At 38.3% G+C, this 22,894-nt stretch overlaps 1 protein-coding gene across 24 annotated transcripts in view; it reads right to left on the bottom strand.

The window, feature by feature from the left end:
* itpr1b (inositol 1,4,5-trisphosphate receptor, type 1b) overlaps positions 1 to 22,894 on the bottom strand; it is a 227,391-nt gene that overhangs the window by 99,640 nt on the left and 104,857 nt on the right. For 11 of the 24 annotated variants that reach the window (XM_049471933.1, XM_049471930.1, XM_049471927.1 and 8 more), the window contains 4 exons: positions 11,306 to 11,344; positions 7,779 to 7,826; positions 6,391 to 6,520; positions 3,555 to 3,742 (listed from right to left, as the gene is read on the bottom strand). In XM_049471933.1, coding sequence (XP_049327890.1) covers positions 3,555 to 3,742; positions 6,391 to 6,520; positions 7,779 to 7,826; positions 11,306 to 11,344 — 405 coding nt within the window. The remainder of the gene's footprint in view (positions 1 to 3,554; positions 3,743 to 6,390; positions 6,521 to 7,778; positions 7,827 to 11,305; positions 11,345 to 22,894) is intronic. The other 13 variants (XM_049471939.1, XM_049471934.1, XM_049471938.1 and 10 more) reach the window with 4 other exon arrangements.

The following is a 22,894-nucleotide window of genomic DNA, read 5'->3' as shown; positions in this document are numbered from 1 at the left end:
CAAAATAAACTCAATTAACATTTTTTAAAGTGCTAATCAAATAACGTAAAGCAGCGTAAAGCATGTTGCAAAACCACGTTATGAAGCTTTTTTTTTGCAAAGATTACTTTATTATCGCTTACATAAACCAAGTTTATGCAAAGTGACCACGCCAATACATTTTATCGTAGCCTACTTTATATATTTGTATGAATAATTGATTTAATTACTGTAAAAACGATAGAGACACTTTTCTATCGTCCCCACGATATTTATCGTCATATCGCACAGCTCTAACTACTCCAAAAGTCAATTTTACACTGGAGTTCTCCTTTAACTGTAAGAGACAGCAGTACATTTATGCATTATCTTCAAACAAACTGCTGCACAATCACTGCCTGTTTCTTGAAGTGAGTTTAAATTTAATCAATAAAGTTTAATCAAGTTGTCAATTCCATTAAGTCATGCTTATTCGTTCTACTCTGTAGTCTCTCTCTCTCTCTCTCTCTTTCTGTCCTTCTGTCTGTCTGTCTGTCTCTCTCTCTTGCTCTCTCTCTCTGCCCTGGTTCCGGCAGTAATCAGCGACCCAGTTTGAGCGTGTGCGCTTGGCGTAGGTGCGCAGTGTGTGTGTGTTTGTGTGTGTGTGTATTCTGCCTGCCAGGCCTGGCTTATGTAACAGGCACTCATGTGAGCAGCTTTGTGTGAGAGCCTGCTGGAAGTCAGGGGAGCATCAGGTAGAATGGCTATGCAAATAACAAGCCCATTACGCAACAGGATCTGTTTGTGCAAGCACACACACACACACACACACACACACACACAACAGCATTACACAACAAGCAAACACAAAGCACACACACATACACACAAAACAATCTATCCTATCAAAATAGCAATTTAAAGCGCAACTGTCCTACAATCTCTCAGTCTCATTCTCTTTCTCTCTCTCTTTAACCCCCCACAATCCTCTCTGCCTGCACACAACCTTGCTGCGAGGTTAGCGGGTTGCCGGGTTGCCAGAGCAACACAGGAGGTGGAGGGGGAGTTGTGGGGGGAGCGGACAGTGACGTGAAGGAGCTGCTCGGTGCTGGAGCGATCCCAGAAGGTGATTAGCACACCTCTCCCGCTCTCAGTGTATCCAACCGTTTACATAACTCTTCCATTTCAGCTCTGTTTTCACTTTTTTGAGTTATCCAGCTTTTTTGATTATGTCATCTCGCAATTAATTTACAGTGATTAGTAAGCACACCAACAAGTGGTTGATATGGTGTTGCTAAGCTCAGGTGTTGCTAAGAGCTTGTAAGAGCGGTGTATTATCTGGCACCATGGCAACATCTTGAGTGATTCTAGGTGTGTCTAGGTCAGTATGGTTGTGGATTAGAAGATTCTTGCTCTTAAGACGTCATGCTTCTTTATAAAGTCTGCGGATTGGGCGTGTGCAAAAATGCATTGCGAGGGAATGCTAGAAAATAGAGTGTGGGTCAATATAGTTGTGAATCTGAGCTTGATAACTGTACTTTCGCACTATAAGGTGCGCTTAAAATACTTCAATTTTTACCCAAAAATCTGAGGTGCGCCTTACAATCTGGTGCGCATTATGTATGAATTCTATCAGTCGGGTATTAAAGAGCAGTAAAACCACTCTACACTGAAGTATAGCATTATACAGGAGTTTCAGTTTAGTTCTCCAGCAGTATTAGCTTTAGCCGCTAACCTTTCTAGCCATTTGGTCGTTCTGAGGTAAGTATTATCGACCTGTACTCTGCTTTTAATCCTGGCTAGCACTGCTGGAGCAGCACTAGCCTTTTGGTTGTTAAGAACTGAGTATTATCAGCATTTAGTCTGCTTCTATCCTCGGCCATCACTGCTGGAGCAGCATTAGCATTACACACCAACACATTAATTAGCGCTAGCCATTTGGCTGTTGAGAGGTAAGTATTATTGGCCTGTAGCCTGCGCACTTACAATGTTAAAACAAGCTACATAGGACAAACTGCTAGCTAATATTGCCCTGGTTTAGTGTAGCGCTGATGAGCGGCAGTTAGGAGCCATAAGCAGTTAGCCGCTAATGCTAATGCTCTAGCAATAGTGGAAATCTGGAAAGCTTACTGTAAATAAACAGAAGCGCTTTACTCACTCAAATGAACAGTTTTCAGGAGAGAAATCTGTGTACATTAATATCCACAGAAAACTTTTTTTAAAGTTTTGTTTACTTAGCTTAGCTTAGCTTTTAGCTGAATTAGAAGAGAAACATAGTGACACCCCTGTTCCTAACAAGTGGTGCTTGTGCCTAATAGTGGCGGTGTGCCTAATAGTGCAAAAATTATGGTATTAAATAATGCAATATACATAAAAGTTACACTAAACATAGTAAATAAAATATATATTAAAGAGAAAAGGCAAGTACCAGTTCATCTCAGTAAATTAAAATATTCATTAAAAATGACTATTTCAGTAATTCAGTTCAAAATGTGAAACTCATATATATGATATAAATGTATTGCACACAGAGTGATCTATTTTATTTTAATTGTTTATTTCTTTTATTGTTGATGATTATGACTTACAGACAATGAAAACCCAAACATCAGTGTTTCAGAAAATTAGAATATTATATAAAACTGATTGGTACTTTTGGCAGTGTGGGCAGTGTGCCAAATCCTGCTGGAAAATGAAATCCGCATCTTCATAAAAGTTGTCAGCAGAGGGAAATACAAAATACACCAGCAGAAATCAAGGGACCTGGAGGAAGAGTGGAAAGACACACAGTCCAAGTTGCTTGAGGTCTAGTGTGAAGTTTCCACCAATCAGTGATGGTTTGGAGAGTCATGTCTGTCATCTGCTGGTGTTGATCCACTGTGTTTTATTATCAAGTCTAAAGTCAGTGCAGTTTTGTTTTCTCACAAAATCTTACAGCACTTTATGCTTCCCTCTGCTACTGACAACTTTTATGGAGATGCGGATTTCATTTTCCAGCAGGACTTGGCACACTGCCCACACTGCCAAAAGTACCAATTGATCTTATAAAATATTCTTATTTGATTTTTCATTGGCTGTAAGCCATAATCATCAACAATAAAAGAAATAAACGCTTAAAATAGATCACTCTGTGTGCAATACATTTATATAATATATGAGTGATTTCCTAAAATAAAGTAACTTTTCAATAATATTCTAATTGTTTACAGACTATAAGGGCCTCTTTTACACTGCAGGGCCAAATGGTTACTAAATCCATGTGATCCAGTTACGCTTTTTTTATCCAAATGCTAAGTGTGTTACTAAATCAGGACCTCAAAATGCACGGCATCTCCTAATAATTATAAGACAGCTGCTGTTGTTGGATGTGTCCGGTCTCAGATTCCTTGCCTGATTACACAGAGCTAGCAAGTTAGCATGATTAACTAAATGCAAAATGGCGAACTGTCCATGCTTCGTCCAGCATTGCTATAGTAGCACTAGCACGCTCACTATAGATGACTTCCAGCATCACTACCACAGTGTTAGCACTCTGGTGATGAGAACTGAAAGCACAGTAACCCAGTGTGTGGATTTGAACAGAACTTGGCTCTTACCTGTATGACTGTGTTCCCTCCCTCCAGCAAAGCAATGGCCAATAAGATGCTCTCCTGGAAGATGCGATCGCTGGTGGCATTCATGATGAGGTCAATGACCAGGTCGGACGCACCCTCCCTATCCAAGTGGCACTGCACCTCGGCCAGACTCATCTCCCCACGGGAGCCCCCGGAACCCCCAGCTGCTGCTGAGAAGGAAAGAAGGGATTTCAGAACAAAACTATATATGTTTTTATGTCAAACTAGCACTGGATGTTAATCTACTCTGAGTAAAGCGCTTCTGTTTATTTACAGTAAGCTTAGATTTCCAGATTTCCACTAAGGCTGGGTGCAGCAACATTAGCATTAGCGGCTTACCACTAAATTCTGCCGGACAGCACTACACTCAGAAACCCTGAGAGTTCTGGTAAGCCAGGGTGATATTAGCTAGCGGTTCGTCCCGCGTAGCTGGTTGTTTTAACATGGTAAATATGCAGGCTACAGGTCGATAATACTCACCTCTGACCAGCGAGAGAACTTAGCGCAGTTAGTGGGTAATGCTAATGCTGCTCCAGCAGTGCTAGTTGGGGTTAGCAGCAGGCTACAGGCCTATAATACTCATCCCTGAGCAGTGAAAAAGCTAGTACTTAGCGCGATTAGCGGCTAATCCTAATACTGCTCCAGCCTTAGTGCTGGAGAAACTTCACTGAAACTCCTGTACAACTCTGTACTTCAGCAGAGTGGCTTTACTGCTACTTAATACCTGACTGGTAGAATTCATACATAATGTGCACCAGATTAAAAGGTGCACTGTCATTTTTTGGGAAAATTAAAAGATTTTAATATTTTTTTTATAAGATTCATTGCAGTTATTAATTATAGGGTCAAATACTTTTTCTATATAGGTCCAGGTTGATTGAACTAAAATGTATTTGTTAATCTGAAAAATGTAAGCATGATAAAAAAGGGGGCAAATACTTTTTCACCCCACTGTACACACACACATTACAACACACACACACACACATACGTATATATCCAAACACACTTCCTCTAGAAGGTGTGTCTGCAGGCTATTCCCACAGGAAGCGTGGGCACCCTGTTCAGTTGCCTGGCAACAGCAGGGATGGCGCTGACTACGTAAGGACATGCAGCACGTAACCAAGGGTGACAAGGGCAGGGATGAAGAGAGATTGAGGGAAGAACAGATGGACAAAGGGATCAAAAGCAAAACGAGGTAAAGTGATGAGGTTTAACTAAGAGAAAGACGGACAGACTGAGATAGAGGGATAGAGGGAGAGGTGATGGTGAACCCATCCTGACCGTGGTGAATCTATAAGGTATAGACTATTTTTGGAGAGGGAAGATGATTCATCTTTACACACACATGGAGAAAACTGTGTGACGTCAAGACTGTCCAGAGAACGAAGCGGAGCATCACGCTAGCTCTGACCAGAAACTGAACTAACATTCATTTAGCTGTACCATTTAAAGTGACTGTTTGTAAGTTTTGAGAATTCAGAGACCACTCTTGTGGAAATATGTAAATGCAGCAGTAATTGAGATTGAGAAAAGTGCTTTTTTGGATTAGCTAACCAGCAAACAAGGCCAGATCCTCTTTCAGAAGCTCTTTATGAGGCTGTGCATGTGACCAAAATGCGTTAAAACAGAAAAATGCCTGCAAAAACCTACCAGAGCATTTAATATATTAAATGGTCGGGCCAGGAAACTGATACAATTACACTTTGTCACCTCTTAACTTTACTGTTTCATTATGAAATATTTTTTTAACCCTCCTGTTATGTTCATTTGTCAGGAACAGCAACGCTGTTCTCAGGTCAATTTGTACACCTGGTGTATATTTAAAGATCCAAAAGACATCTGAAACCCCAAAAAATCCTAACAAGCCATGTAAACATTGAATAACTAACTCCATTACCAATTATTCTATCAATACTTACCTTATCAATAATTACCTCTAACAGGCAATGATTTAATTATGATAATTTTTCACTAGTTTTTAATGTTTCACTACTTTATTACTTTTGAAAGACCAACATATAAAAAAACAATAGTTTAACATTGAAACATAACAGTGCAAGTTTTTGCAGGGGGTGGTTGCAAATATGTGAGATAAACCATTTTCATATTATATGTTGATTACACCAATTAAGGCAAGCAGAAATAGTTTGATACTGGAAAAAAAAAAACTTTTAACTATTTTCCTAGATCTTCAAACAATAAAACGAATCAATTTGACCTCTAACAAAACAGGAGGGTTAAGGACTTCTGTTTTAAAGAGGACAAAAATAATATATTTTTTTAAATGTATAAATAAAAAAAATCTGATTTAATAATGTACTCTGAATGCTGAGATATGCAAATCATTGAAATATATAATTTTGTGCAGTTTTTATATTTAATTTTATTGTAGTAACTTTTATACATCTATTGCTCTTAAATTTACTTTGCATGTATATATATATATATATATATATATATATATATATATATATATATATATATATGTTTAAATGTTTTTTTTTTATTTGTTTGGTTTGTATTCTTTAAAAGTGGGTCACGACTAAATACCTATTAGAAAATGTTGGTCCTGGGCTGAGACCAGCTGAGAACCCTTGCTTTAAACGAATAAAACGTTTTGCAGTGTTTGTCACCGTGTGTGTTTTTTTTTTTTTTTTTTTCATATTGCCAATATACAATAACGTTATTAAAAAAAACACCTGAAATATTGTGAAATTATTTTACCATATTACATTACCAGCTTACCCCTTATGAATGAATGAATGAATGAATGAACGAACATCTATTTAAATGGATCATACTGCATCATACACACCTGCAGGAGCTTTGCTCTGTCCCCCTGCACCGAGGGGTCCATTGCTAAAGCTGGTCAGACTGTCTCTCCGCCCTCCTGGCTTGAAGTTGCCATAGTAACGGTTGACTAGGATCTGCCTCAAAGCTTCACCCTGGTAACAGAAAAAGAGGGTGCAGTCAAAGCTGGAAAAGTGTGTGACATCACCTCCTAGACTCATCTCAGACCACCAACCAACCAATTAATCTCCAACTTTAGACTCACTTTAGCCACTCAGATTAAACCAGCATTAAGACCCTACCTTTCCTTCAGTGATTCAGAAACTAAAAATCCCAAAGAGCCAATCGGACACTTAGAGATTCAGTCAATTATTCTATAAACAGATATGGCAAAAGCCACGGGACAGGAACTAGATAAAAGAACACTGCATGGACCTGTGGGATATGCGTGTGAGACCTCCTGCAGTGAATGTGGATGTAATTTCTGCACACATGGACAATTCTAGCCAGACACCGCCGGTCACAATCATTACCTCTCACTGCACTACCCACTGTGGGTGTAATCATGACTTCTGTGTAGCATACCCTGTACACACCTGATATTGTGAGTATTAAAACGTTAAATGCCCACACAACTTTAGAAATCGAACATCCCATCAATATGGCACCCACTAAAATCAGATTTTGCCCAAACACCTTTAATTCATGTCAGAAGTCTGTTTTCTCTGGTCTGCCCTCTAGAGGAAGCCTCTGTACTGGGCTTAATGGTGTACTCTTGAGAGGGATATCCAGTAAGTGATGTTAAAAGTCATTACTCTGCTTCCAGGCATGTTGGTTTAAACATTCTAAAAATACTAATAAAATTGAGTTTAAGCTAGATACGGTAAAAACATTCAGAACTTTTAATGCTGGCTTTAATGAGGTTTTACCTCATTAGCCATACAAAAGGTCTGTGCTATACAAAAGGTAACGTGCTATGAATATGTATTGTAGCAACCTGTAACCGCTGGAATATCACGGATCACATCTATGAGCTGGATCAGCTGATACAAATACCTGTGCAATTGATCCTTATGTCTCTCATTTAGTTTTTTATTTGGTTGTATTAGTACATTAGGATTGGGTCAGGACATCCCTTACCCCTACCTTTTTTTTTTACCACCATCAGATTCAACTACAAACAGTTGTGAAAACATGGAAAACCCAGATACACAGTGGAAAATAAACCTTTGACATATCAAAACACAAGTATGCACAATGGCCAATGGGCATTCCCCAAGTGGAAGCATTCGTCTGGGCAGTGAGAGGGCAGTTAGTAGAGGCAGCAGCGTGTGCGGGTGTGCGGATATGGGCATGCCGCTGGAGCAGGGGCCGCACTCTCAGGTCAGGGGTCGGGGCTGTGAAGCTACCTACCCGCTTCTGATCCTCCAGTTGCTTCTGGGGCTGGTTGGGATCAAGATCCTGAGAGCAAGGCGAGTTAGCGGGAAGCCAAAAGAGGAGGTAGGAGGCAAGAGAAGAAGGAGGAGGAGGAGGAGGATTGGGGGGAGAAAAAAAAGCATCCGGGAGAACAGAAAAGAAAGGAGGGATTAATTCGGGGCACATTAGTCATTTCCATGACATGCAAGGAAAAGTGGGACAGATTACATCATGCAGTTAAATGAAGGACATGAGGCGTGTGTGAATGTGAGGGAGCTGGTTTGAGTGAAACATAACTGTGTACGCCTGTGTATGACAAAACAAGAACTGGTTTATCTAACACCACAATATACTGTTCCTCTGGTGAATAAATAAGGGGTAGAGGGGGAACCAGCTACTTGGAACAAATTAATACAATTTCTATATTTTTAGTCCAGTTTTTAAGAGGAATGCTTAAATCTAGGGTTTATGGCAAGTTTTATGCTTTTAGCAGTAATTGGTCTCTTGTCCACTGTAGTGCTGTAGGGGTCTGAGCTTGGAGGGTAACAGTTAACAGGGCTAATGCAGTGGTAGCAATGTTGGAATAGGCCCACAGCCTGTGTGCTAATGCCGTGGTAGTAAGACTGGTACCAATAGCTGGTGTAGCGATTTTGGCCAAGGCCCATAGCTGGGGTGCTAACGATGTGGTAGCGATGCTGGGAGGCCAGTAGCTTAGTGGGATGTGGCAAGGCCCATAGCTGGTGTAGTGATGTTGGACGAGGCCAATAGCAAAGCTTGGGTTCTAACCATGCGATAGTGATGATGGGAGGCCAGTAGCAATGTGGGACAAAGCCCATAGCTGGCAAAGCAAAGTTGGACGAGGCCAGTAGCAATGTGGGACATGGCCCATTGCTGGTGTAGCAATATTGGATGAGGCCAGTAGCAATGTGGGGGCAAAGCCCATAGTTGACGTAGCAATGTTGGACGAGCCCATCGGCAATGTTGGAAAAGGCCCATAGTTGACGTAGCAATGTTAGACGAGGCCAGTGGCAATGTTGGACAAGGCCCATAATTGATGTAGCAATGTTGGATGAAGCCAGTAGCAATGTTGGAGGAGGCCAGTAGCAATAAGGAACAAAGCCCATAGTTGGCGTAGCAATGTTGGACGAGGCCAGTAGCATTGTGAGACAAAGTCCATAGCTGAAGTAGTGAGGTTGGTCTAGGCCAGGCGCAATGTTGGACAAGGCCAGTAGCATTGTTGAATGAGGCCAGTGGCAATGTTGGACAAGGCATGTAGCAATGTGGGACAAGGCCCATAGCTGACATAGCAATGTTGGACGAGGCCAGTAGCAATGTGAGACAATGCTCATAGCCTGGGTACTAACAATGCGGTAGCGATGCTGGGAGGCCAGTAACAATGTGAGACAAGGTCCAAAGCTGGTGTAGCAATGTTGGAAGAGGACAGTAGCAATTTGAGACAAAGCCCATAGCTGACGTAGCAATGTTGAAGGAGGCCTAAAACTTCAGCAGTGTTGTGGGAGAAGGCTCACAGCTGGATTGCTAACGTCACAGTAGCGAAGTTGGATGAAGCCATAGGCAATGTTGGACAAGACCCACAGCTGGTGTAGTTCGGTGGGGGCTTAATAACACATGGGGGCCGTGCTAATGCTGTGACCGCATTAGTAGGGTGAGGCCTATAGCCAGCATGCTAACACCACAGTAGCAATATTGGAATATAATCAATAAAAGCAACTTTAATCATTTGGACCTAGAGTGAAAAAGAGGCCAATGAGTCAAATGTCAGTTTTAAATGCTATTCGGAGGCCACGTTCTCAGACGCTCTGTAAAAATAACAGTTTAAAAATAAAGGAACCGAGATTGATCAGATTTTAGTAGGGTGGACTTGCTCTTCTACAGTCTCAGCTCCCTGTGGAGCATCGTAGGGCAGAGTGAAAGCATGTTAATTACATAACGGAGGCCGAGGCTGCCAGGGTGAAAAAAAAAAGCCAGCCTGGAACGAGGGAACGAGGAAAGAGGAAAAAAAGGAAAACAAAAAAGAAAAAAAATGCTTTATCCAGATTACATAATAGAGCCTGTGCACTAGTGACACAGAGCACAGCCCATGCCCCCATCTGCCATGGAAAAACACCCAGACACACACACACACACTCTAGGGCATACACACTCGGACACACACACCACACACACACACAAACCCGCAATCCACTTGCTTCAACCCCACAAAAAGGGGTCATGAACGGGAATATTGCTTGAATAAGGAAAGCATGACAGTCTTGTAAACTGAGCCAAGAGGTCACGACACACTTACTGACAAAGAGCAGATCCACCCGGAATAAAGAATACCTCTCGGGTGTGTGTGTGTGTGTCTGAGTGAGAGTCTGTCGATGGAGCTCTTTGGCTGCAAGTGTGTGTGTGTGTGTGTGTGTGTGTGTGTTATAAGAATTTCCATGGCTTTGATAGGGCTGGTTGTGCACAGGGCTATTATGTAAAACTGTATACACATATTTTCTAGTCTGTATCAAGACCAAGATTGGCTCTGATAGGCTAGGCTGTACATTAATGAAAATATATACACATTTATTTAGTGCATAGGTTTAGTACATACACATTGTATATACTCATTGACAAATATAAACAAGGCAACCTCAGACTGCAGTGAAAGATAGATGCGTAAACGATTCTAAGTGTGAAGAATGGCTCTGATGAATGTTGCCACATTGATATAATAAAATCCTCCAAGAGGCTACTTTTGGGTAGTGCACCTCCTGGTGAGAGATCATTGACTGCTAGACATGCTAAGACTTTATTGGACTGATTAGCAAGCAACCATCTGCGTTAAATTAAATACTATTGTTATGCTGAATTCAGCACCCCCGCCAGGAAAAGCACCCCCTCTCGGGAGTATGTTTCCAATTAAAGTTAGCTAAAGCAATTATCCCCGCTAATTAAAGTTGGCTAAAGCTTTTTTTTTGGCAGGGGTGCTGAATTCGGCACAACACCTGAATGGTTGTAGACTGGAACCGTATCAATATCAATGTTCAGACATTCAATATCAAGGTTTAGACCTGTTTCGGTAATGAATACATTGTTCTAAGCACGTCAATCTTGCCTTTTTTTTTTTCTCAACAGCAATTCAACATTAGGTCACCCCAAGTAGTGATTAGGGCATTCAGCTTCTAAGCATTTACTGCTTTTTGGGGACCGACTATCTTTTTTTGTCAATGAGTGTATTGGATGTTACTCTATATTTGCATGGACAGAACTGTATTCTGATTATGTTTTAATACATGAACAGTATTTTTCTTCTATATATCTCATCTGCTCCCTCGTGAAGCTCTGAATACTTGTTGGTGGAAGCATGGATGGTTCTGATGGGTTGCGTGGGAGGGGCTGCGGCACTAATGAAATGCATCTACGCGAACAGGACCTACAGAACTGACCAACTACGACTCTCTACAACGACCCATATTCCAGCACAGCACCGGTGCCATGGGCACTGATGCGAATATGGGTGTTGAACACACCTCAGCAAGGCCCTCTGGCTCTGGAGGAGGAGGGACCAGCTAATGGAAAACAGAAGATCATCTGTAAGTTAGTAACTGTACACAAACAGAACCATCTCCCACCTTCAGCTGACTAGCTGGACACCTCTAATCCTCTAAATCAGGACACGTGTGTGTTATATGCTGCTGTGTTCACACATCAGGTAAAAAGTGACCTGAATCTGATTTTCTCAACAAATCCAAATTTTTACCATGATTTTTTTTTTTTTTTTTTTTTTTACATTTATCTGAACTGTTTGCACAGTGTAAAACTGACACACGTGTAAAAATAAGCAAAGCTTCACATGAAGTTTCAGTTTAATAAAGATTTCCAGTGGCTGACTGCTGGGCTCATCAATTTGTTGAATTAAGTTCATTATTAAAAGGCACGATGCCCATGATAACAAAAATACAACTCTGGAAAAAATTTGAGACCACTTAATTTTTTTTCTTTGATTTTAACAAATTGAAAACCTCTGGAACATCAAGAAAGAAGCCATCAAACCAAGCTGAACTGCTTGAATTTTTGCACCAGGAGTAAAGGCATAAAGTTATCCAAAAGCAGTGTGTAAGACTGGTGGAGGAGAACATGATGCCAAGATGCATGAAAACTGTGATTAAAAACCAGGGTTATTCCACCAAATATTGATTTCTGAACTCTTAAAACTTTATAATTATGAACTTGTTTTCTTTGCATTATTTGAGGATTTTTTATTTTCATTAAAATCAATGTGTGGCTGTGACACAGGCCTACCTCGCTATCCCTCTACTGAAACCCTTAATCAACCCTGTCATTCATTTTCTGTCTATATAGCTAGATTTTATATTTTTCGTACTTATCGTTAACATGAAAGATGCATGAATCCTGATCTTGCTGTGAACTGGTAAGTGTTGTATTTCACCACCATATATTGAGGTGGGGCAAATAAAAATGAAATAAAAATGTCAGATTTAGAGTGTCTGAGTTTTTTTTCTTTGCTGTTTAATCAGTCGCACAAAAGTGACATACAGCTCTGGAAAAAAAAAGAAGAAGCCACTTCAGTTTCTGAATCAGTTTCTCTGATTTTGCTATTTATAGGTTTATGTTTGAGTAAGATGAACTTTGTTGTTTTATTTTATAAACTACAGACAACATTTCTCCCAAATTACAAATAAAAATATTGCTATTTAGAGCATTTATTTGAAGAAAATGAGAAATGGCTGAAATAACAAAAAAGATGCAGAACTTTTAGGCCTCAAATAATGCAAAGAAAACAAGTTCATATTCATAAAGTTTTAAGAGTTCAGAAATCAATATTTAACCCTGCTTTTTAATCAAAGTTTTATGCATCTTGGCATCATGTTCTCCTCCACCAGTCTTACACACTGCTTTTGGATAACTTTATGCTGCTTTACTCCTGGTGCAAAAATTCAGGCAGTTCAGCTTGGTTTGATGGCTTGTGATCATCTGTCTTCCTCTTGAAAATCATTTGGTAAAATCAAAGAAACTTTTTTTTTTTCCCCAGTGCTGTATAACACAAAACAGGTTTGGACCACACAGTTACCTACTGTATAAATGTAGCCATAGCTTTATAGTGTATCTTTTGCTTTATAAACTATCTAAAATCTGATCTGGTCATGACTAAGCTAACGGCCGGTCATGTGCACATCAGAGCGAGAGCACATGACTCCTGGGAGATTAGCCCAGGAGGAATCTAAGAGCAGCACAAACAATCTTGACTTGACAATGGAAGTTATCTACAGCACAAGAGCTGCATTCAGTCCCACGGGCCCTCATCCACCCAGCGGGCGGCTATATTAGGAGGAGACGTGGCTTTGCGGCTTACATAACGAGAGCTTATCATATGGGTCATCTCCGAGACCAGACTTAAACAAACAGCTGGGCTGTAGGTAAACACCTGAAACTAATTCTGAGGCTAATGAGAAAGTGAGAGACCTGGAACCTACATATCCTCACTTTCACATTTAAGAAAGTAGATTAGGTCAAACAGCAACTCAAATTCTGACCCAGTTAAACCATTTCTACAAGATAAATAAACTGTAAAGGAAAAGATAAGAACCTGTCTGGTCTCCAACAGTCATATACAATTGCGTTGAAGAAGAATGTAAGGAAAACTGGTGTATAGAAGAGTGAGAGGAAGTAACTGCGTAGATTTCATAGTTTGACCATGGCTTGATTCTGACCTATTTGATTTGATTTTTTAAATATTCTATATATTGGCACCCAGGAAAATTGTTAAAGATGTTTAGCTGATCTATTTTAAGTGTTTATTTCTTTTATTGTTGATGATTATGGCGTACAGACAATATAAAAACCCAAAATTCAGTGTCTCAGAAAATTTTAATATTATATATACATAAGACCAATTAGTACTATTGGAAATGTGGGCAGTGTGCTAAATCCTGCTGGAAAATGAAATCCGCATCTTGGTTTATATAAGTGATTATAAAGTAATCTTCGCAAAAAAAGTTTCAGAATTTGTTTTTTTTTTTTGGTTTTTACGTTATTTGGCGGACACACACGGACATGTCGGTTTGCGACATGCTTTACGTTATTAAACTTAAGAGAGCTGAACAATTGAGACGCATTGTTCTTTTGAAAAAAATAGCTACTGCATCTACCTCACCTTTTTTTATTTGATACATATATATTGCTGCACTAAATGGTAGTAATTCTCACTTGTCAAAGTTTGGTTTAATGTCACTTTGAAATAAAGTTGGAAAAACGTAAGCAATGATATTATTTTTTGTCATATTTTTCAAGGAATAACTGAAAACATACTTAAATGTGGTATATCATGATATACATTGTTATCGTGATATAAAAAAAAATCCATATCGTGGTATATGATTTTTGCCATATCGCCCAGCACTACCTGAGACTAGTTTAAAATAAGCGTCTTCTTAGAGTAAAAAAACAGTACAATTTACTTGGGTGCTTGAAATTTAATCTTAAGTGTATTTTAAGTGTATTTCTCAGTTAGTCTGACATAACTAAGCAGTGGTGTCCAAACTCTTGCATGTATGCATAAACAGCATTTATTGTCTGCATTACATAAGGAAAAAAAATATTATAAAGTAGTATTACTACTATAAATCCGAACTGTACTCTAGTCAACTTGCTTTTAAGTGAAATAAAAAAAGTGCTTATAAAGAGTGCTTATAAACGAGCTAAATCTATTTATCTATATACAGTACATATATTTATTCATGTCTGTGTCTGAACATTCATCCTTCAGCTTTATGTTGGCACTTTAAGAGACCCTGTTATCAAATAATACATATTTTATATGTGTAGAATTATATTTTATAAACCTGTACGAGTGCGCATTAATTTTGTGTGTTTGTTAATTCTTGTATTAGTGAGAAAAAAAAAACAGGAGAAAAAAAAATAATTAGTACAAATAATCAAAACAGTCATAGTTGAACATCATGCAAGAGCAGGGGAGTGGATTAGCAAAGCAGAAAGCATGCACTACTACTGCATTACAGTCAAACAGATCCAACTATTAACATCACAGACATGAAATATAACAGCTTCATGAAGAAATACGAAAGGGGCGGAGTCCAGACTACAGAGAACAGCACTGAAAATCAGACATACTGTATCTGACAAACACATACAGCTCAAAATCTCAGCACAGACAAAAAGAATCAGCACTACTTTACTTCTACTTCTGTACAATCTACACACACACACACACATAAAAAACACACATATAAATATACACATAACATCAAAATCTATATATTAGGCAGCGAGAGAACAGTCATTTTTGCTGGAAGCAAAATCATAAAAATCTGCCTCTGAGATCCTGAAACTGATTGACGTGACCCACAAAGTTCTAGTACGAAAATACTGGCTGTAGCTCTGCTGACACATCCTGATCATTTTATCTATTTTATTTTAATAACTCACCTTCGTTCACCCCCAGCAATCCCAAATACAGTGCTTTAAGCTGGTGCTCCGAACAGGCTTACAATGCTAGTGATAGGGGCATAGTGCTGCCGATGCAAAGAAATCACTATTTTTACACCATTAACAAGCTCAAACTAGCTTCAAATTTAACTAGCAGAATTCTAAAGATCTTGATATATAACTCGTTAAGAACTTTGAATATGGACAGATTTAAAAAATATAAAAAACCCTGTTTATGCACACAGTATCTTAAAATAGTTTTCCGGCATTGCCATCTAGAAATTAAGTCACGATAATTTTAGTGACGATCACGAAAGAATAGGTAGGATAGGGGACAGATTGCACAAATTATTTAGTGGAAATGCATGAATTCCAGCTGCTGCTACAAAAAAAAAAAAAAAAAAAAAAAACATCTGGTGACTGTCTGAGCAACCAGTTTGGGAGCATCAACTGAAAGTGCTGTATTTTGGAATTATCACCCAAAGTTCGTACTCATTATCATATTTCACTACAACCCTACAATTACTTTTTCTTTAAAAGATCTGCTGCTAATTTACGGCTTGGAACCACAGGGTACCATCAGAGATATTGTAGAGTCCAGGCCTTGAAGACATAAGGGACACACACAACATCTCCAAAACATCAGCCAGCTGCCTGTATGGTGTGTTGCTAGTATGCAGTAGTCAATATCATCAATAATCAAAGCTGATTGATGTGACCCACACAGTTGTAGTAAGAAAATACTGTATGAAGCTTCACACTTCATTGGTAGAATTCTGAGGATCTTAACATTTTAAAACGAGGCACTGAGAACTTAGAAAGTGTACAGATTTTCTGGTAACTGGTGACTATCTACATGAGAATGAAGAGCACCAAAACTAAAAACCAAAACCCAAAACCAAAAACTTCTGTTTGATGTTTGGGAGCATCGACTAAAAGTGCCGTATTTTGGAATTATGGGGGTGAACGAATGTTTCACTACAACCCAAGTCCATTTGAAACTAAAACATCTCCAAAACATCAAGAAGCTTGTATGGTGTGTTCCTAGTATGCAGTAGTCAATATCTACCAAAAGTGCTTATTAAAATATAGTATATATTTATCAGTAATCAAAGCTGATTGATGTGACCCACACAGTCGTAGTAAGAAAATACTGGCTGAAGCTCCACACTTCGTTGGTAGAATTCTAAGAGCTCTAACATTAAAACGAGACACTAAGACACACTCACAAACTAATGGGCAGGTGGTTCTAATGATGTGGCTGCTGGGTGTGTATGTATCTCTGGACACACAGGAGGAGAAGGCTACGGAAAGCAGTTGCTCTGCAGGCTGCAGACGCACCGGCAGAAAGAGGGGCACAGCGAGCCGTGACGCACGACTCTGCACAGTGACTAATATCACTACCAGCCAGGAATCTCCCTTTCTGCAAACACATCTACAGCTGGAAAGTAGTGCCGTGTGATTCTAACGAGGTGTGAGCTGCGAATGTCCCTCTGTGTCCACGGACATTACGCTTACGTCTCTGCATCAGTTACCGAGAAAAACAGGCTCAAACAAATCGAGCTAATTTACTCCTCGTTTCCTCCAAAACGCTTCTACAGATCCGTGTACATGCAAAGAGCAGCGGCACAGACACAGCAGAGAGAACTGAACTTTAAATCACTTTAAAATTCACATAGCATTTCCTTAAATTATTGAGAAATCATTTTAATGGTTTAATGGTTGGAAAGACGACTAAATAAAGCATCATGACGTAGCGTGAAGGGCCATTAACTCTTAGCATCCGCACACATTCTACTACACATCATCACTTTTCTATATATAGTTTATATTTTTATAAATACTTTTTATAATATAAACATTTCACAATGTATGAATAGAAAAGTCTTATATAAGTATTCTAATTGTATTATAAAAAAATAATACATATTTCTGATTATATAATCAATTTTCTATTTTCCTTTAACTTTCTTTTAAAATGCTGTTGACTTTTTTTTCTTCTTTTTTTTTACATATTGTGAAACTGGCAGTTGATATTTATTAAATGTAATAATGAACAAATCAATAGAAATGCTCAAAAAAGTGACCACTTAAAAATTATAAGTTTCTTTGATTTTACCAAATTGAAAACCTCTGGAATATAATCAAGAGGAAGATGGATGATCACAAACGATTAAAAGGAGTAAAGGCATAAAGTTATTCAAAATCGGTGTGTAAAACTAGTGGAGGTGAATATGCCAAGATGCTTAAAAAACAGGGTTATTCCACCAAATATTGATTTCTGAATTCTTAAAACTTGTTTTCTTTGTATTATTTGAGGTCTGAAAGCTCTGCATCTTTTTTGTTATTTCAGCCATTTCTCATTTTCTGCAAATAAATGCTCTAAATGACTATTTTTGTATGCATTAATCCATTTTGTTCTAATCAAATATATACATTATATATACTTAGATATTACAGAATTTGTCCAATTTGTTGTAATAAGCAACAAATTTGTTGTAATAAGCATTAGCAACATAACATAGCTAACACTACATCATCACTTAAAACAGCTTTGCTGCTTTTTACTTTTGCCTTACTGTAAATATAATATAAATTCCTGTTTAAAATTTTATTATGAATTAATGTAAAGAAATATAAAATATTAGATTTCAAAATATTAGATTTAGAATAAAATCTTCTTACAATGACTTCCACTGAAAGTTAAGAAAGTGTTTCCTTCTAGTGTGAAAATTGCCTTTTTTGGGCAATGTCTGTTAGCTGATGTTAAAGAGCTGGCAGTTAGTGTTCTCCTCCAAGCGTGTTGAACTGTACAGTGAGGTTACAATAAAACCAGTGTGAAAAGAAGGCGAGGTTGACTCACTTCATGTAATTTAAATTAAGCACATTTTCACACCTTCACCTCTCTAGCACTGGTCACACTGTGTGAAGGGGAGTCATGGCTGGTGGGAGGAAATGAGATATTACTAAATATAACAATAATAAGATTTAAAAAAATGATAAAACATTAATTTAAACTATTTTTGTTGAAACTTTCAATTGTTTGTTTGATTTTTTCCACAAAGATAAGCTTTGACTTTAGTTGCTTGGCACATGCATTAAAAACATTCAAATTAAATTAAAAAAAAAATACACAATATGAGTACATACAGCTCTGGTAAAAATGAAAAGAGCACTTCAGTTTCTGAATCAGTTTCTCTGATTTTGCTATTTATAGACTTATGTTTGAGTAAAATTGTTGTTTTATTTTATAAACTTTGCACAACATTTCTCCCAAATTCCAAATAAAAATACTGTCGTTTAGAGCATTTATTTGCGGAAATGAGAAATAGCTAAAATAACAAAAAAGGGGAAAAAATGATGGAATAACCCTGGTTTTTAATCACAGTTTACATGCATCTTGGCATCATGTTCTCCTCCACCAGTCTTACACACTGCTTTTGGATAACTTTATGCTGCTTTACTCCTGGTGCAAAAATTCAAGTAGTTCAGTTTGGTTTGATGACTTGTGGTCATCCATCTTCCTCTTGATTACATTCCAGAGGTTTTCAATTTGGTGAAATCAAAGAAACTTGTAATTTTTAAGTCTCTTATTTAGCATTAAAGCTGCAGAAAAATGTGACACTGATATTTTTATTATACCTAAGCAAACAAAGCCCTTTGAACAGCAGGTTACTACAGCAGCTGTTGAGTTCATGGAGTTATTTATATTGTTCATAAAGAAACACCTCGGCTGTACAAACACACACACGGGTACACAGACAAACACACACCTACACACACACACACACACACACCTACACACACACACACACACACGTACACGCATATGGAAATAACGTGCTAATCCTGCAGCGTGTGTCTCTGGCTGCTGTTTGGTTTGTTAGTGGGAAAAGTGAGCTAATCATTCTCAGTTAATCACTCTCTCTGAACAGGTCACAGAACAACACAGCAGAACTGAACTGAGAGCAGCGCATGCTGCTGTTACTGCACTGCTTTATTATGGAGTTCCCCACGAGGCTCTGCTGTGATAAAGTCCACACCCTTATCCTCTTATTCTCTCAGACACTGTAGCGCTTTATATCCCAGACCAACTGCAGCGCAATATTAACTGGTGATTAAAACCCATTAAACTGATTATTACAGTATTTAAATTATTTAGCATTTTATAATTTTTGGTTAATAGTGATATCTGAACACTGAGAAAGAAATTTGGAGAAAATGATCAAATAAACACTTTTTTTTTAGGGCTTTTCGATATAAAAAAAAACATGTGCAAGTTAAAAGTTTTTTTTTATATATATAAAAATAAATATGTATGCATAGTATTTAAAAAATTATGTAATTAGTAACATGTGTGATAACCAAATATCTGTCAATATTAATTATATTATAAAAACATTTAAAATAATAACACTTTTACTGTTTTTGATATATACACACACACTAAATAAAAAAATACAATACAAAAGATGCACAACCTTGATTTTACAGTATTATCCTGGAAAAAAAAGGTAAATAAATTAATTATAATAAATAAATTAAAATAAATACCAAACATACTTTTTCAGAACAGTTTTGAGTAATACATTTTTTTAATAAAAATATTAAAATATATGTATATATATATCTATATAAATTAATTAATAAGAATAAATATATATATATATATAAACTATGTTTAAAATAATAAAGCATGTACAGCCAGGATTCCAAAATATTGTACTGGATAAAGTTCAATTAAAAAGTGGTTTAAAAAGATACTGTGGTATAAATATATAAAGGTAAATATAAATCCAAATGGGCGTGACCTTCATTAAAGCCTTGTTTTATTAAGTAAATGAAGTTGAATTGCTTTATAGTGAAATAACTTCATACAGAAGCTCTGTGTGTGTGTAAGTGTGTGAGAAAGTGTGTGTGTGTGTGAGAAAGTGTGTGTGTGTACAGGGGGTCATACAGTACGCCCAGTTTGACAATGTGGCAATGAGTCTGCATCCCAGTCAGGAACTGGAAGAGTTAACAGGTGAGAGCAGACTTTAAAATGGGCCAATGCCCCTTCAAACAATCTTGCTTTATCACCCGCCATGCCAAAGTGTGTGTGTGTGTGTGCCAGTGTCTCTCTCGGTAAACAGCCCCCGCCACACTTTTATTGGCAATTACTGCAGAAGGTCACACATCAGCAGAGAGACTGAATTCCAGGAAAAAAAAAAAAAAGGGGCGAGCGGCGGGTCTTATGTAACCGCTGCCGGAGAGCTGGCGACCGCCCAAGAATCGTGCAGCACACAGGAAGGAAACTGGGACACTGCTACTCTCACACACACACACACACACACACACACACACACACACTCACACACACTCACACACACCCCGATATACGGGCAAGCAACCGCACACTCAGACATGAACACATCTCCTCCTACTGAGGGCTGGAGGTACTGCAGAGGATTACACCAGCACACACAGACATACAGTTGAGAGAGAGAGAGAGAGAGAGAGAGAGAGAGAGATGAATAAGAAATAGATGGACAGAGAGATGGATGCAGAGAGAGAGACAGCGATAGAGACATATAATCAAAAAACAGACAGATGTACAGCAAGAGAAATCTGGACAGATAGACAGAGACACAGAGAAAGAGAAAGAAAAGATAGATAAACATACAGAGACAGATAACCAAATAAATAGACAGATGTACAGCAAGAGAAGGCTGGACAGATAGACAGAGAGACACAGAGAAAGAGAAGATAGGCAGAGAGGGAGGAAGAGAAGGAGGAAGAGAAAGAAAAGAGGGGGAGAGAAAGAGACAGACAGAGGCAGATAATCAAAGAAACAGACAGATGTACAGCAAGAGAAGGCTGGATAGATAGATAGAGACACACAGAGAAAGAGAAAGAGGGACAGGGAGGAAGGAAAGAAGCGAGAGAGAGAGAGAGTTAAAAAGAGACAGAGACAGAAATATTATTGTAAGCTGCAGGCTGAGAGCTTTACAGCAGCCCACGGACGCACGGACGCACACACACACACACACACACACACACACACACACACACACACACACACACACACACACACGACAGAACCTAAAGCCATATTATCCCAATCCATCTTACACATTACATAAGAACCAGAGAGAGAGAGAGGGAGAGAGAGAGAGATAAAATGGAAAAGACTGTAACTTTCTGCTTCTACTGAAAGGTCAAATTGTGCATCATTCTACGCCCTTAAATGAACATTTTTTTACTGCAGTATTGAAATTACTTTTATTTATTTGGGAAAATACACGTAGGATGTTTAATTTATGAAAAGGTGAAAACAGGGGCAAGATTTTTTCATCATTTACATAGAAATACAATTTAGAGCATAAAATCGTATATTTTCATCTATTTTTTTTTTCTTTTCTGCATTTTCCCATTTTCTCCCCAATTTACACGGCCAATTATCCAACCCACTCACTAGGACTACACCTATCACTAGTAATACCCCAACACACCAGGAGGGTGAAGACTAACACATGCCTCCTCCAATACATGTGAAGTCAGCCACCGCTTCTTTTTGAGCTGCTGCTGATGCAGCATCGCCGAGTAGCATCACAGCGCGCTCGGAGGAAAGTGCAGCGACTCGGTTCTGATACATCAGCTCACAGACGCCCTGTGCTGCGGACATCACCCTAGATAGATTTTATAGTACTGTTCATTAGTAAATCACAGTACAGTTACATAGAATAGTGTTGAACACTATTACAATACAGTATAGTATTGCAGAGTAGTGTATTGTAAATGTAATGTACTGTAAGGTAATGCAGTACAGCAGTGTTCTCTACTGTAGTGCAGTATAATACAGTGTTGTAGTGTAGTAGTTTAGTACAGTGATGCTCAATAGTGCAGTACAATACATAGAGTATTAAAGTATAGTGCTGTAGCGTAGTGTAGTAGAACACAGTTGTACAGAGTAGCGTTTTAATAGCAGTGAAGCATAGTACATAAATACTGTATTTGGTAGAGTAGTACAGTATAGTATTTAATAAGTATTATATACTGCACATTTCTAAGCAAATAAAGAAGAACTAAGCTCTTTTCAACAGCATCTAAACAGTCCTGATCTCTATTTCACACTTTACCCTGAAAGCGTCTGCAGGCTAACACCTATAAACAACACCTCAGTTCCTCTCTACATAAGACACACATTCACACACACACACACACACACACACACACACACTACACTCATTCAAACACAGAGCAGAGTGCACGCAAAGGTCAGACACCTCTCACTCCACACACACACACACACACACACTTTCAGCCTGAACAAGCTGAGAGATATTGTGGTACCACTTTAAAATAAGACTACCTTTATGAAGGGTTTATAAATGGTTTACAATTAGCTTATTAATGGTTACTATCTAGGTTGTAAATGCCTTAAAAATCATTAATAATCAGTTATAACACATATACATAGAAAGGGCAACAATATAGATACAATATAGGCTGTGGGTTCATAATTTGGCAAACAACAGGACATTGTTGCCCTTTCTACTTGATTACTAATGATTTTTAAGGCATTTACAATCTAATTAGTAACCATTAATAAACTAATTATTTATTTAGTTTATTAATGCACAACCCCACAACACAACCAAAACATGCACTTG

This window comes from Astyanax mexicanus, chromosome 24 (genome assembly GCF_023375975.1).
Source record: "Astyanax mexicanus isolate ESR-SI-001 chromosome 24, AstMex3_surface, whole genome shotgun sequence".
NCBI classification, from domain to species: Eukaryota; Metazoa; Chordata; class Actinopteri; order Characiformes; family Acestrorhamphidae; genus Astyanax; species Astyanax mexicanus.
The sequence above is the reverse complement of the archived record's forward strand: the minus strand, read 5'-3'. Positions and strand labels throughout refer to the sequence as shown.